Here is a 17,402-nt window from a genome sequence, read left to right on the forward strand (position 1 = left end):
TGTTTAATAAAACATTGTTCGTTGTCGTATTGCTTATGCTGAACCTTGAATCGGAGCTGCACGAATTGATATAAAGAGTCTCTTAATAAGATTATGCGATATTGATATCGCCTCGTAGTAGTTGATGGGATTATTACAATGCCGTCGAATACAGTATATGAGCGTCCTTGGCACGTGCCCCAAAAATTGATATTACACCCTATTACTAGAGCATTTTGTTGTAGCATAAATCAGTGATGGATATCTGTTTATTCTGCGTTTTTTCCCTCTTCAGTTTGTTTACTCATTTTAAAGGCGTTTAGCTCTGTAAAGGATATCATTTTCAGCCTGTATCCGAAGTCATAAATAAGCTCTCCTCACTTTCTCTCGTGTCTGTCATGAGTGATAAATTCTCTCACCTGCTGATCCATCACCCGTCTCGTCCCGCTCGCGCTTTCTGATGGCACAAAGTTGAGGGAGAGAGAGCGTCTCGGCCTCAGACGGCCTCAGACACCACACCATCCATTTACCACGTATGACGGCCATTTCTGTGCTTTCTAAGTCACTAGACTTAGGGCTTGTTTACTTGTACATGATAAGTGCTTTCAGACATTTTAAAAATCAGGCTGCTTGTGTAAGTCCTCAAAATGATCAACATGGTCAAGACTTTGCTAAAAAAAAAAAAAAAACTGTTATACACAATCTACTACATGCTTCTGTCCTCTGATTGATAGTCTATACTAGGGATGCATCGAAATGAAAATTCTTGGCTGAAGCCGAAGCCGAAGCCGAACAAAATTAAACAACAACAAAAAAAGTTTTTTTTGTTTGTTTGTTTGTTTTTTTTCCCCCATGTATTTTGCCGATTTTCTTTACCATTGCATAAATTAAATAGCCAATATTTGAATATTGAATCAGGCATGTGTTTTTAATGTAATATAAATGCAGCCTTGCTGAGCGAAGGAGAATGTTAGAATGTATTAATAGAGCTGTTGTAATGATTGTTATGATTATTTTTGTCTTACTTTTTTATTTTATTTTACAGAACAACAGTAAAATTACAATGCTAACATTTATGAATGTTGACCTTTAGTTTGGTGGAAACCCGCAAGAAGACCTCAGTACTACTTTTTTCTGACAGCAGCAGATTTATGAATGCTTCTCATTCAGCACAGATTTTGCTCGCGCTTTAGACTTTGAACCCTGGCTAAGGAGCTCATGCAGCACTGTCAGAATGAATACAATTTGTGCGTGTATTAGACAAAATAACATTCTGTAGTTTATTTATTAATGGTTTAAGGCCATTTTGCGATTTTAGTCATCATACAGTAACCAGCAACAACCACCCCTTTCTCTTTAGAAAAAAGTCAGAATTGCGAGAAAAACTCTGAATTGCAAGATAAACTCATATTTACAAGAAAAAATTTCAGAATTGTGAGTTTTTATCTTGCAATTCTGAATTTATTTCTCACAATTTGAATTTTATATCATGCCATTCTGAGAAAAAAGTCAGAATTGAAAAAGAGTTTTTATCTTGCAATTGTGTTTATATCTCATAATTCTGAGTCAGAATTTCGAGATAAACTCATATTTACAAAAAAAAAAATCTTGCAATTCTATCTTTATTTCTTGCAATTGTGAGGTATGCCCCTGGTTTCACATACATGGCTTAAGCCTTAAGAATAAATACAATTTGTGCGTGTATTAGACAAAATAATTTTCTGTAGTTTATTTACTAATGGTTTAAGGCCATTTAGAGATTTCAGTCCTCATACAGTAACCAGCAACAACCACTCCTTTCTCTTCTCATGGAAGACATGCGATGTGATACTAAACAGTTTCGTGCTTGTAATGATTTTTGTCTTTCTCTGACAGTTTTAAATGCTTCCACACTGCCCACATGTTTGCTGCATTAGTGCATGCCTCTATTTGATCACGTCACGTCATTGTTCGGTATAATTAATTCGCTTTTTCACTTATTCACTTTTTCCAGCCGAATAAGTTTGGTTGCCGAACATTCGGTGCATCCCTAATCTATACTTTTTGTTTTAGTAAGTAAAAGGCTTTTTTGTGTCCCAGTTTGTGTTTCATGAGTCTTTTTTCTGAGAAGTCTGAAAGTCTGGACTGAAGCAACTTATGTTTACTTGATTGTTTTTAGAGAAATCATGTTAAAATGTCAACTATGATCCATCAGGCTTTAGAGGAGCATTTATTTGTTCATCTCTTAATCATCGCTGCCCACAATACAAACTGTAGCTTTGATCATAAAACTAAGCATTTAAATATAATCTAAAACATTAATATTAGATGCTATAGAGTGACAAGTTAATTTGTATGCATTTTAAGCAGTCTGTTATACCGGAAGATCTCATTGATTAATATTGCAAGTATTTTATCTCACTTTTTTTGGCAATATCAGCAACTACACTAAACTAATTTGAGCACATGAATAAAATTGAGGTGATTTTTCCTCCAGTGTTTTCCTATATCATACTTAATGATCCATAAAAGCCTGATAAATATAATACTCATCAAAAACTTTTTTTTAGTTTTTTAAGATTTTGCCTAAAGTTTCAAAAAACAGTTCCATTTCAAGAAATTAGGTTTATCTGACTATTATATTGTATGTCAGATTTTACACTGTGTGTGCAGCGATCAACATTTGTAAGCCTATGTTTGGTACATACTACTATGTCAGGATTTAATATGTATAGTGTTCAAAGTATGCATTTTCCGGATGCACAGAATGCCCAAGGGACCTGCTTACATTTGCCAAAATGGGCACTATACAACCACAGCACACTGCATGGAATACTATATCCCATAATGTGTCCCATAATGCTGTGGACTCATTTTGACCTTACATTTCCAGAATGATGTATTATTATTTTGTCGGACTGGAAATATCTTTTTTTTTTTTTTTTTTTACACAAAATGGAACTACAATGCTAAATATATTATAAATAGATAATAAGGGTTATTAAAGTTGTGGAAGTCTGTTTCCACTGAATAGAAAAAAGTAAAAATGGTAATTGTAACTTTTTATCTTAACTTTTTGTGTGTGTGTGTGTGTGATATAAACTCACAATTGCAATTTATAAAGTCAGAATTGCAAAACATAAACTAGCAATTCTGACTTTTTTCTCTGAATTGCGAGTTTTTAACTTGCATTTCTGACTTTATAACACAATTGCAAGTTAAGTCAGAAATGTGACATATGAACTCTGAGAACATGTCAGTCTTTTTTTTTACCCTCAAAATTGGACTTTATAACTCACAATTGCTAGTTTATATTTTATCATTCTGAGAAAAAAGTCAAAAGAAAAAATTGTGAAATAAATACAAGATACAAAATAATAGAAGAAAAAAGTCAGAATTGTGAGTTTGTATCTCACAATTTTAAGAAAAACATTTGAATCGCAAGTTTTTATCTTGCAATTTTGAGTTTATATCATGCAATTCTGAGGAAAAAGTCAAAAGAAAAAAATGTGAAATATAAATACGAGACAATATAATACAAGAAAAAATTCAGAATTGTGAGTTTGTATCTCACAATTTTAAGAAAAACATTTGAATCGCAAGTTTTTATCTTGCAATTTTGAGTTTATTTCTCGCAATTGTGAGATTATATTATGCAATTCTGAGACAAAATCTGAATTGTGAGTTTGTTTATATCTCACAATTATTATAAATATTAAAACACAAATATTAAAAAACTTTAAGTACTAAAAGTACTTAAAAATAGCTATAACTAAATAAACAAAAATGAATATTGAATATAAAAAAATGCTAAAAATAATAAAATTGGTAACAACACAATTAACATAAAATAAAACTATAAATCATTACTAAAAATGTAACTAGAATTAAAGTGAAAGCAGAAAAAACATGAACGTAAAATCTAATTTAAAATATTATCTTGCAATTGTGTTAATATCTCACAATTCTGAGAAAAACAAGAAAAAAATCAGAATTGCACGTTTTTTATCTTGCAAATTCTGACTTTATTTCTCGCAATTGTGAGTTGATATTGCAGTTCTGAGAAAAAAGTCTGAATTGCAAGTTTTTATCTCGCAATTCTGACTTTATTTTCTTGCAATTGTCAGGTAATTACTAAAAATGTAACTAAAATTAAAGTGAAAGCAGAAAATATGAAAGTAAAATCTAATTTGAAATATTAATAAAAACTATAATACTATAATATTATATCAGTGATAAACAAATAACACTAATGCTGCCAAAGATAATGATAGTAGTAACTCTAAAATTAAAAACAAGGGTTCTGTTAGAGTTGTGATTGAATTTTGAATTCAGAAAAGTCACGCATGTCAACAAACTAGAATTGCATTATATAGTCATGACTCATGAGTCATACACGACTATGTTTTTCAAAATGTGTAATCATAATCCATTCCGTTCATACAGAAATCTGTGCTCAGAGTTTACAGTATGCAATGCAAAATTAGTACGAGTAGCATGTTAGCCCACATGCATGAACAGACATTTGTGACAGCAGGACGGAATGGAAACTCTTTACAGAACAGATCTCGTGTATTCACGTTGATGCATCTTTCTGTCAGGTTTGCTGTCAGACAGACAGGCAGGCAGGCAGGCCGGCAGACAGCTGAAGGTGAAAACGGGCCGTGGCGGCTCCCGCTGCCCTCCGTGCCGCTGGTCAGATCAGAACGGTCGGTAATGGCGTGAAACAGGGCAGAGGGAGATCTGAGGAGATGAGAATCGAAGGTGAGGATGGCTCTAGGCGCCTCAACCGCGGGCCCCCTGTGGGAGCGCGGCCCACCGCCCCCCCGTTCCCACCCGTCAACCTCCGCACATCTTCAAAAGCACATCCCTCAGCGGACGCAGGATAATGCTCTCTACTCTTTGATTACACTTAGCAATTGGAGAGCCCTCCGTTCGAGAGCGCTGGGTATTATCAAAACCAATCAACATGAAAGTTTTTTTTCTCCCAACCGCTGCCGCACCCACTGGAGGGTGAGAGCAGGGGGGAAAAACAGTGTTTGGTGGGGGTTTAGAGAGAAAGAAAAAAAAAGGTGAAATAGAGACATCAGAGTAAATGGGCAGCCTGTTGGGAGACGTACACATGACTGAGAGTTGGAAAGCACCCGACTGATGGATCCTTTGAGCCGCTGAGCGCCACGCACTGAATTGTGGGTTCAAGACAGAAATAGAAAGACGGGAGCGCGGTTGCTTAGTCCCGAGGTCATTTTCTGGAGGGCGCGACTGTGGGAGAAACGGCTTCAGTTTTATAACGTCATTTGAATATTAGTTTATGCCGCGGATGATGAATTAGAGGGACGGCTGTCGTTTGTTAATAATTCAGCGGCGCGGATGGCAGGATAGACTCGGACAAATACAGAGAGATGGGCTTCATTCCTCTGAGGATGTATGAATAATGCTCGTTCGAGATCAAGGAGTGTGTGAAGGGTGTTTAAAGGTTGTGTGTCGACAGCGCAGCGGGAGATTATATACATTCTTGCTGAAGCACTTAATGTGACTTATGAGTGTTTGTTTCAATGGGATGAAACCGGACGAGGAGTTCAAGAAAACTGATTTCACATGTCCCGTTAGGAAAGAATGAGATCTCCTTAATATCTCTAGGTTGCATTGAGATTAATTGGAGAGCAAATTGAGACTTTTGAACTCAAATAATTTTCTCCCATTCAAATTCATTTGTAGATGTACAGTACTACTTGTGAAAAGTTTGGAAAAATTATGATTTTTAAATGTTTCGTCTTACCAAGGTTGCATTTATTGGTCCAAAATACAGTAAAATCAGTAATATTGTGAAATATTATTACCGTTTGAAATAATTACTTTCTATTTGAATATATTTTAAAATGTAATTTATTCCTGTGATGCAAAGCTGAATTTTCTGCATCATCACTCCAGTTTTCAGTGTCACATAATTCTTCAGAAATCATTCTAAACGGCAACCTGTGAGCAATCAAATATTTATTAAAATTGATTTAATGTGTACCATTTCTTCTTAGTTGCATTGAGATTAATTGGAGAGCAAATTGAGACTTTTGCTTTCTAAAAATATCTGAGCAGTCTCAAATCATGATCTGATCAATACAATTTCTCATCAAATTCTCTCCCAGTCAAATTCATTTGTAGATGTACAGTAGTTGTCAAAAGTTTGGAAATATCATTTTTAAATGTTTTTGCTCACCAAGGTTGCATTTATTTAATCCAAAATACAGTAAAACCAGTAAATTTGTGAAATATTACAGTTTGAAATAACTACTTTCTATTTGAATATATTTTAAAATGGAATTTATTCTTGTAATGCAAAGCTGTATTTTCAGCATCATTACCCCAGTCTTCAGTGTCACACAATTGACCATATGCACGAATTACTTCCTTGTTTAGACAAGCCAGCTATATCATTTCCGGTCAACTGTACTGTGCCGTAATATGAGCGTACTTTGTTCGTTTTCTACATAATCCTTTCACAATCGATGAAAAGTGTTGTTTGTCTAAGAGGACCAAACGTCCTTGTATACCGTTTCAAGAATGACAAATGCCAGTTTAAAAAAATATGCGAGTAAATCGGCTAAATATGCGCGAGTCATTGCTATGATTGACAGTAATAACCGGACCAAACATATGACAAGCTGATGTCAAAAAACAGAGCTTAAATGATTCAGACTAAATTCAGAGTAACAAAACTACAGCAGTAACAAGTTTGTGTTGGTTAAATATAGGCTATTTAATAGATTTTACAGTTCAAGATAAAACTTAAAAGATGTAGTTATTAAATTATATGAAATATTTCAAATTCCTATCGATTCATATTGAGTGCATTATTTAATTCTTATACCATAAATATTTAACGTATTTGTAGTGAACTATATATAAGTATTTAAATAATTCACCCTTATAGGCTGTTTGTGTGTGAGCTTAATGACTTTCTGCACTTGCTATATATATATATATATATATATATATATATATATACACTTAAGGTTATATATATATAAAGAACTACAATTTATTATACTAGTAATTTTATAATAAATCGAAAAGCAAGATGTCTTGAAAAATATAGGGAGTTTAAATGGAAGCGGCATAATAATTAATCCTCTGCTGCCATCTTTTGGTTATATGGGTAATTCCATATTATTTTAGCCTAAAAAAGATGTTGTTTTCCGTGAAGTCATTTTTTCCGATGCCGTTTTAATGAATGAAAAGTGAGTCCTTGAAGTAAATTTTATTTCACAGCTGTAGAGCTAGAAAATAATAAAGGCTTTAAAATACTGCAAGATTTTAAAAATGTGTTCATGACTATGAAGGCAAGTTACTGATTATCAAGAATATGATTAAGATGTCCTTGAAGAGAAGTATAGCTAGCTAGCTAACGTTCACCTAAACACGTTATGATAGTGTTTAGCTGTCAGCATTTAAATGTACAACTATGCAGATACGGAGAGTACAGGATTGCCAGGCTCTGCATTTAAATTATATGTTGGTAAATAATATGAAACTAAATGTTCATGCTGTTAACATTGTTTATAATGTGTGCAATTATAATTTTTCTCAGTTTCTGATAAGAACGAGGCAGTAGATGAGTCTCAAGGGTGTCCACCTAATATATAGCACATATAAAATGAGCTTCAGCGGAAGTTTACGAGCTGGCTTATCTTTATGCGGAAGTTCTAAAGAACGCTCTGTGCTTAAGGTCAATTCTTCAGAAATCATTCTAAACAGTGACCTGTTACTCACAAAATCAAAATATTCATTAAACTGATGTGATGTGTCTCAAATTATAACCCAATAAACATGAACTCAAATATTTATCATCTTTCAAATTAATTTGTAGATGTACAGTACTTTGCAAAAGTTTGGAAATATTATGATTTTTTAAAATGTTTCGGCTCACCAAGGTTGCATTTATTTGATCATTTAAGAAATCATCCTAAACACCGACCTTTGAGCATTCAGAATATTCATTAAACTGATGAAATGTACCCCGTTTCTTCTTGGTTGCATTGAGATTAATTGGAGAGCAATTTAAAAGTTTCGCTCAAGTTTTCTGAAAAGATCTGAGCAGTCTCAAATCATGATCTGATCAATACAATTTCTCATCAAATTCTCTCCCAATCAAATTCATTTGTAGATGTTGCTTACCAAGGTTGCATTTATTTTCATGCAAAATACAGTAAAAACATTAATATTATTAAATATTATTACAGTTTGAAATATCTACTTTCTATTTGAATATATTTAAAACTGTAATTTATTCCTGTGATGCAAAGCTGAATTTTCAGCATCATTACTCCAGTCTTCAGTGTCACATGATCCTTCAAAAATCATTTTAAACAGCAACCTGTGAGCAATTAAATACTCATTAAACTAGTTTAATTTGTTCATTTGAATCCTGTACAAAAGAAACATCTCAAATGAGATCTCCTTGATATCTCAGCCTTTTCTCCTAGGTTGCATTAAGAATAATTGGAGATTTGAGATTTTGAGACAAACTGAGACGTTTGCTTAAGTTTTTTGAAGAGATCTCAACAATTTTAGCAAATGAAGTTTCCTGATTCTCGGTTTCTAAAAAAAATCTCAACCGTCTCTCAAATTGTGATCAGATCTGTATGAACTCATCATTTTTTTCTCCTGATTTTTATAGCTCTATACTGTTACAGCATGTGAACTATTAACTATTAATTACTTTTCATCTTTGCTTTTTCCAAGCAAATTTAAAGGAGAAAATCTGTGACTAAGTTGATTGTTAAATAAAGCAAAAATAGGAAAGCCATTTAAACTCATAAGTCATAAAAAACCCACCCCATGGGCAATTAAATATTCATTATTCATGTGTTCCATTGCAATCTCTTTAATAAATGGAGAGCAACTGGAGACTTTTATCTTTAGCTTTTACATTTTACATCCAAATACTGTAATAATTAGCAAAAAATCTAACATCTAAAATCTCTTTCGCCTTATTTCATGTTATATTAAATGTTTTTAATTGATTATTATTAATAATATTTCCTTCTGTTTTTTTATTCCTGATTTTTAATAGAATATTTTATTGTTTACTTTATTATCTAAGGAGTCTAAATGAAGAATTCTGAGGGGAAAATGTGCTTAATTTTCATTAAAACAATGCAGAAATGTTAATATTCTCCTAAAACAGGGTTCACTTCCTTTATGCAAAGTAACTTTTAAAAATAAAAATTGTCGCAAATTTAAACCTGGATTCACGCATTAAGTCTCTTGAGCTATGAAAGAGCAGCCTTTGAACAATGCAATCCTCCTGGTGGATGAACGATGACGTTTTTTGTGTGCATTTGTGTGTGAAGATGTTCTAATGGAAGATAAGAGGGAAATCTGAAGAGGACAGAAAGTGTGAAGGAGTAAAAAAAAATGAACTATGATTATTTCGCTTGCGCTGACATGTCGTTTTTGTGTTCACGTGTGTGTAGAGTTTCAAACTCAACGTGGACAGTCACAGCGCTCTGAAAGACAGTCTGCTGGAGGAGGGACGGCAGCTCCTGGAACTCATCACCTCCCACAAATCAGGTACGGTTCTGCCGAGCCACACATTTATTATTAATGTTTGTATTAACATAGTGACCTTCAGAATTTATAAATCCTCAAGTAACCGCTTCTGAAGCGCCGAGCGCACGCCTTTTCACATACATTACAAATGGCGCGCGGCCTGCTGAATTGAGTTCTGGGATAAAGCGGAGAGACAGGTGCGGCGGCCCGGCCGAGCGCTTCCAAAACCGTATATGAAGAGAGCGGGAATTAAGAACAGCAGGTTGAGGAGTCAGAGGCCATTGCAGACACTCATTCCTCTACAATATCTGTGATTATTCACCTGAAGAGTCTCGCCGAGTGCTCGGCAAATGCACAAATCCACTCAGCTGACCTCCCCGCTGGTATGTCTCATCTCCGCTGGGTAAAGCAGGCTACCATTAAATATGCAGATGGCTCTCGGAGGCAGAAGCGCTTCCTTATAATGCCCCGACAGCCCTGTCCTGCGGTGCCACAGCGTGACGACAACTCCCTGCCAACTATACAAACACAAACATGCACGCTCGCACCTTTACTATAACCCAACCTTCCGTAGGGAGCTTCTTAAAGGGGCCACTTCTGTACTTTATCTTTTCTCCTTTGGAATAATGTGCACTTATGAGTCTTTAGGACCAGGATAGTTCACCCAAAACTGAAAATTCTGTCATTAATTACTCATCCTCATTCATCTTCAGAACACAATTCAAGATATTCTTGATGAAATCCGAGAGCTTTCTGACTCTTTCTGATAGAAATGCAACTACCATGTTCAAGATCCAGAAAGTTAGTAAAGACGTTAATAAAATTGTCCATATGACATCAGTGGTTCAACCGTAATTTTATGAAGCTACGAGATCACTATGTGTGAAAATAAAACAAAAGTAATGGCTGTACTTGCGTTGCTGTCTAAGCAAGGCCAGAAAGCTCTCGGATTTCATTTAAAATATCTTAATTTGTGTTCTGTAGATGAACAAAGGTCTTGGTTTGGAACGACATGAGGGCAAGTAATTAATGACAAAATGAATTGTCCCTTTAAGTGAAGTAAATAGTGGAATAGTGGGCATTTTATTTTTAATAAGGACATATTATCAACTTTTTACCATATTCTGCGGTTTAAATACACTTCTGTTTAAATGTTTTGGGTCAGTATAATGTTTTTAAAGGAAGTCTCTTATAGTCGAGACTGCATTTGATTTCTATTTTAATATATTTTATGTTTTTCTGCTTCAGAAAACATTCTAATATGCTGATTTGGTGCTCAAGAAACATTTCTTACTAAAACAGCCGGTTATTTATTTATTTATTTTTTGGAAAAAATGTCTTTGGAATTTTTAATAAATAGAAAGTGCAAAGGAACAGCATTTGTTGAAATACTTAATTAAATTAACTAATTAGTAACCATTTTTCATAAATTTATAATTCATAAAAAAAATCATTTTAAAATGTATTTTATTATATTAACTGAAATTAACTAATTAGTAATAATTTTAAATTAAAAAATGCCGAAAAAAAACAACTATTTTATATTTGAATATATTTTAAAATGTATTATATTATATTAACTGAAATTAACTGATTATTAACAATCTTTTTTCATCAATTAAGTTTTTTTTAAAAAGCTGAAAAAAATGAAAATTATGAAATTATTGCAGTTTGAAATGTAAACTGTATTATATTTAAATATATTTTAAAATATATTATATTATATTATATTACATTACATTACATTAACCGAAATTAACTAATTAGTAACAATTTTTTCATCAATTAAATTTTTTATAAAAAAATGCAGATAAATTGGAAAATTATTGCAGTTTGAAATGTAAACAGTTTTCTATTTGAATATATTTTAAAATGTATTATATTACATTATATTATATTATGAAATATTATTACAATTTAAAATAGCTACTTTCTATTGTAATATATTTTAAAATGTAATTTATTCCTGTGATCCTAAGCTGAATTTTCAGCATCATTTCTCCAGTCCTCAGTGTCACATGATCCTTCACAAATCATTCTAATATGCTGTTTTATTATCAATTATTAATTTAGAAAATGGAAAATACCTAATATTTTTGTGAAATCCATGATTTTTTTCAATATTTTTGATGAAAGGAAAGTACAGAAGAAGAGCATTTTTTATGACATAAGTCATTTGTAACATTACAAATGTCTTTACTGTCATTTTTAATCAATATAATGTGTCCTAAAAATAAATAAATAAAAAACATCTTAATTCCAAACTTTTGAACAGTTTTGTCAGCCCAACAAGTCATAAGTAAATGTTTTTACACAAAACTGGGCTCAAAAAAATGAAAACATGTCTATTTCTGAAATAATAACTGGATGCTATTTAATGAAATACATGTAACATATAGCATACTTAAGCTTAATGCACATAATAATGCATAAGTCATTTCAAATAATAGTATGCACTGCCACTAACAGTATATAGTGAATACAGCTACTTTTCCAGGCCTACATGTGCGCAGCACTAATGTCAGCCAATGGGCAGAACACCCACTTAAACCCTACAGTGAGATGTTCCCGCCGTCCAGCCGGCCCGTCCCACACACGCACATCCCCCTACAGTTGTTTTTAATGAGCCTTTAATGTGCTGTGATTTAACCATTTATCACGACTCACCCTTAATGATCCAACAGACGCATTTCGCTTTCTTCTCCCCTCTTAAACTCAAACACATCACTAATAATAACGCTCATGGCATTATCATAATCACCACCATCATCTAAATCATTAAAACCAACCTCTGGTAAAAAATAAAATATTGAACAAGTTAAATGATAATATCTTCCTCTACGCTCGCTAATCAACAGATGGGGAGGAAAAAACAAGGCGTTTGATTTGCTCGCTACTTGATGGCGGCGGTGACCCGAGCCGGACCGCGCGTGTGTTTTCGCATCTGATGAGGACTCGAGCGTTCGCTTAATCCCTCAGTATTATGGGATGCTTCTATATTCGAAACCCATCATGTGTCCGCTGCGTCTCGACCGGCCACAATCAGCATCTCCGTCTGCAAATCCTATTTGTTCGAAGTAATTAAAAAGCATAAATTAAGATAAATACGGGCGAGGCGGAAGTGGGGCTTCTGGAGTGTGACCCCGCATTGTGCCTGGATCAGGCCTCTCGTCGCAGCCGACGGCGTTCTGTGATGGAAGCCGCCGCTCGTACCTGTGGAGTGATGCCCGTCTGCTGAGTTGCTAAGATACGGGACAATGATGGTCAAGGTGGGACGTTGGTAGGAGATTTGCTTCTAATTACAGACTTGAAATGAAAGGATAAACAGGATTTTTGATGTACTGTGTGGACACAAAATGACATCTAATAGGCTGAAACCACTAGTGAAATCTTTCTATATTACATTTTTTTCAAATCAAACTCTTGAATTATAATACAGCAATAACATATGAGTGATTTTAGTCATTTTAAGTTATTTAAACCATGGTTAAGGCACAACAGGAGTAGTACAAATGTTTAAAAGCTTTGATTTATGTATGTGATAACACTTTATTTTAAGGTGTTTATTAGTATGCATATCACTGGCAAATTGGCTGTTTATTAGTACTTATAAAGCACATAATAATGCCTTATTCTGCATGACCATGTTATAGATCCTTATACCCAACACCTATACATATACATCTATCTACCTTACTATTAATAAGCAGCAAATTAGGCGTTTGTTGAGGGAAAACTTAATACCTAACTTAAAAGTTAATAGTGAATATGTGTTCTCTAATATGAAGTGTTGCCATGTATGGAAATAGTGTTAATATTTTTTTGTTTATTTGTAATAATCTTGAGCAGAATAAACAATTCTTTTGCCAAATGATACAGTCTGCATATGCTAAATTTTGATGAGTTGCATACATAAAATTGGCATACTTTGCACAATATGCGTACTACTTTTCTTTTACAAATGCTAAGTATGAATATGCATGAGTGAAATAAGTATGAATATGTGTGTACTGTATGTAATGAAGATGTGTGTTTATTTTCATACTGTTTACTGGTTTTCATGCTTGTACTGTATATTACTAATATTTTTATGTATTTTAGTGTCGTTTATGTTAATAGTTTTCATGTGTATTTAGCTGATGCTTGAAATGGTAGTTCATTTTGTTCCAGGAACAGGCCTTTTTTCAGATTTGAACCTAGAAGTTTTGAACTACAGACAGAGTTGTAGTTTTTAAATATTTTATATTTTCATTTTTTTTATAATTTCCATTTTATTTCAAATTAAGTTCCTTTTATTAATTTTGTATTTTAAAAAAAAGTCTATATATATTTTTATATAGTTATATTATTATTTTTAATTGTATAGTTTTATTATTATTTTTTTATTGGTTTTATTTAAGCACTTTAACCTAAACTAAACAAAAATAAGAAATGCTGCACTGGCAACTTATTTAATTTTTTTAATTTCATTTAACCTTTATTTTATTTCAATGAATGAAAATGAATATACACAATATGTACACTATATAATGAAGATTTGTTTATTTGCATATAATTTGCTGGATTTCATGCTTGTACCATTTATTACTATATATTTTTTTTTATCTTAGTTCCGTTTGTATTAGTTAACAGTTTTTATTTTATTTAGCTTAGATGAAGTACTACATTCTTTTACAGGAACAGACCTTTGATTATTTTATATATATATATATATATATATATATATATATTTATATATATATTTATATATATATATATTATAATATATTATATATATTAGGACAATATTTGACTGAGATACATTTATTTGAAATCAGAAATCTGAGGATGCAAAAAAATCAAAAAGACTGAGAAAATCACCTTTAAAGTTGTCCAAATTAGGTTCTTAACAATGCATATTACAAATCAAAAATTACATTTTGATATGTTTACAGTAGGAATTTTACAAAAAATCTTCATGGAACATGAACTTTACTTAATTTCTGAATAATTTTTGGCATAAAAGAAAAATCAAAAATTTTGACCCATGCAATGTATTTTTGGCTATTGCTACAAATATACCCCAGCGACTTAAGACTGGTTTTGTGGTCCAGGGTCACATTTATTCGGATGATGCATAACTCTAAATTTAAAAATGGTCATTTGTATTAATTAATAGCTTTTATTTGTATTTAGTTCATGCTTAAATGCAGTAAGTACTAATTAGAAGGTCTTTTTCAGGTTTTTGGATTACCAAACTTTAACCACTACGTTACTGCATTTATAGCATGTGTTAGTATTACCAAAGACTATAGAATACCCAAGACATGTCACTCGTGTAGTTTTGAATGGGGAAAAATGCAATGTTCATTATGGCCGCGAAGCCCCGCCTTCTTAGTGAAAGAGCCAATAGTTGATTAGTAAAGTCAGCGCGTCACTGCAGCTGCCGTTAGAAGTCCCGGTTGCTATAGAAACAATCGGCGCTCTAAGACGTGCGCTCAGTACTGTGCATGCGCACTGGCTCATCTAGCCGGAAAAATAAGCGTTTTTTTTAACGCTATTGGAGCACAAGGAACCATATTTATGAGGCAGTTCTTGTTGGATAACTTTGGAGATTTAAAATATGAAATTTAATCGTAAGCTTGGTGAACAGTTTTGGAGAAATTGATGTTTCCCCATTCAAAGAGATATGAGCTGCACTTGCATGCCCAAGAGGCATTTCAAAGATGGCCGCCGAGTGACATGACTTGTCTTAAAGGGACTTTGGTATTACCGTGTGTCTTTCTGTGTGCACACAGGACTGCGGGACATGCTCCACATGATATCCCACCAGTGGCAGGAGCTGCAGAGACAGATCCGCCGTCAGCACAACTGGATGCTGCGCACACTGGACGTAATCAAAACCCACATCCTGTCCAGCGAGAGGGACGAGGAGGAGCGGGAGGCTCACAGTCATCACGGCAGCCCCAAGGTACAGCCAAACGTGACACGTCGAGCCCGTTAGCGCCGCGTATCCACAGCCTGAACCGTTCCATCTGTCTGCAGCTCTCAGGTAGCCCACGGCCATGCTCTGCTCGATCAGCAAAATAAACAAACAGGGCGGAGGAGCGCCGCAGATTTCCATAAGAAACGGCTCCAGGAAAGGCTCTTCAGTGAGACATTCCTTTCAGGGAGGAAATAGGGAGGGGACACGCCACCGGCGTGATGCGAATGAGAATTTTCTGTCCGTAAATGAGCATGAGACGTTTGATAGGTTGCACAAACACACACACACACACACACACATACAATTATGCTTCGGAGGCAATGCGCTAGACTCAATTTATACTTCGCACTTAATGTGTAATTGCAGACATAGTTATTTGGGAGACCAATTTCTCATTGTTTAATTGTCAATTGTGATTGGGTAATTGCACTCCAATTAGGTGGCGTGTTTGTGTGCCGGGCCCTGAGAGCGAGGTCTGGCAAGGACTGCGAGGCGTGTTTGTGTTTCTGCGTGGCGTGTGCGACAACAGCAGCTTTAGGAACAGCGGGATCTCGGCTGGATTTCCCCCGGGAGCTTCAGCATCGCCAGGGCGCAATCTCCCTTTCTCCTCTCCTCTGTAATCTCTTCTGCTTCATCTGCAGAAAACAGGAACGCCAGTCTTTCGACTGCCTTTTCCCTTCTTCTTTAGCTGCTCAAATAGTGGTTATGTTCAGAATAGCATACTAACTTACTATTTTTACTATTTCTGTTGTATATTGTGTGCATAAAATACCCAGATGATATGCATTTACTAAAATGTGCAGTATGAACCAGAAGTCATTGAAACATATCTGTTTTCACTCTGAATTTACACAAAATTGGGTTAAATATGCAAAATAATCTATAGCAGTGTTTAGCACTTTACAATAAGGTTCCATTAGTTAATGTTAATGCATTAACTAACATGAAAAAACAATGAACACTGGATTTATTATAGTATTTATTCATCTTTGTTATAGTATTCATCTTTATTATAATATTTATTCATCTTTGTTAATGTTAATGTTAGTTAATGTTAGTTAATGGGGGCAGCCGTGGCCTAATGGTGAGAGAGTTGGGCTGGTAACCCAAAGGTTGCCGGTTCGATTCCCACACCGGCAGGAATTGAAGGTGGGGATTGTGAATGAACAGCGCTCTTTCCACCTTCAATACCATGACTGAAGTGCCCTTGAGCAAGGCACTGAACCCCCAGTTGCTCCCCGGGCCCACTGCTCCGGTGTGTGTTCACAGTGTGTGTGCGTGTGTTTGTTCACTTCTCACTGCTGTGTGTGTGTGCACTTGGATGGGTTAAATGCAGAGGGCCAATTTCGAGTATGGGTCACCATACTTGACAATACGTCACGACTTTTTACTTTTGAAAATTCAGTCGTTCATTGTTAGTTCATGTTAATTCCATGTCAATTCACAGTTCATTAGCTAATGTTAACAAGCAAAACTTTTGATTTTAATAATGCATTAGTATATGGTAAAATTAACATTAAGATTAATAAATGCTATTGTTCATTCTTATTTCATGTAAAAATAAAGTAGTTCACTAATGGACCTTATTGTACAGTGTTTCCAAATAATATACTATCATAGATGAGAACTACTTTCTGCTTTTGTAAAAATCTAAAATGTGAAAAAATTAGTAATACTTAACAATAAGGTCCTATTAGATAATACTAGGAAATGCATTAATTAACATGAACTATTAATGAGCAATGCATTTGGTTATTAATCTAATTTGTATCGTAATATTATAATATTACGATACGTAATGTTAGCTTATGGAACCTTATCGTTAAAAAATCTTTAAAAAAGCGATAAAGAAGTGATTAAAAAAAGTCCAAAGTCATTTACACACACACACACACACACACACACACACACACACACACACACACACACA

The 17,402-nt window shown here is 34.1% G+C and overlaps 1 protein-coding gene across 1 annotated transcript in view; it reads left to right on the top strand.

The window, feature by feature from the left end:
* Nucleotides 1-17,402, top strand: part of LOC141296280 (A-kinase anchor protein 6-like) — a 137,238-nt gene that overhangs the window by 20,296 nt on the left and 99,540 nt on the right. The window contains exons 6-7 of the mRNA XM_073827543.1: nucleotides 9,432-9,528; nucleotides 15,285-15,457. Coding sequence (XP_073683644.1) covers nucleotides 9,432-9,528; nucleotides 15,285-15,457 — 270 coding nt within the window. The remainder of the gene's footprint in view (nucleotides 1-9,431; nucleotides 9,529-15,284; nucleotides 15,458-17,402) is intronic.

Source organism: Garra rufa, chromosome 21 (assembly GCF_049309525.1).
Source record: "Garra rufa chromosome 21, GarRuf1.0, whole genome shotgun sequence".
Taxonomy (NCBI): domain Eukaryota; kingdom Metazoa; phylum Chordata; class Actinopteri; order Cypriniformes; family Cyprinidae; genus Garra; species Garra rufa.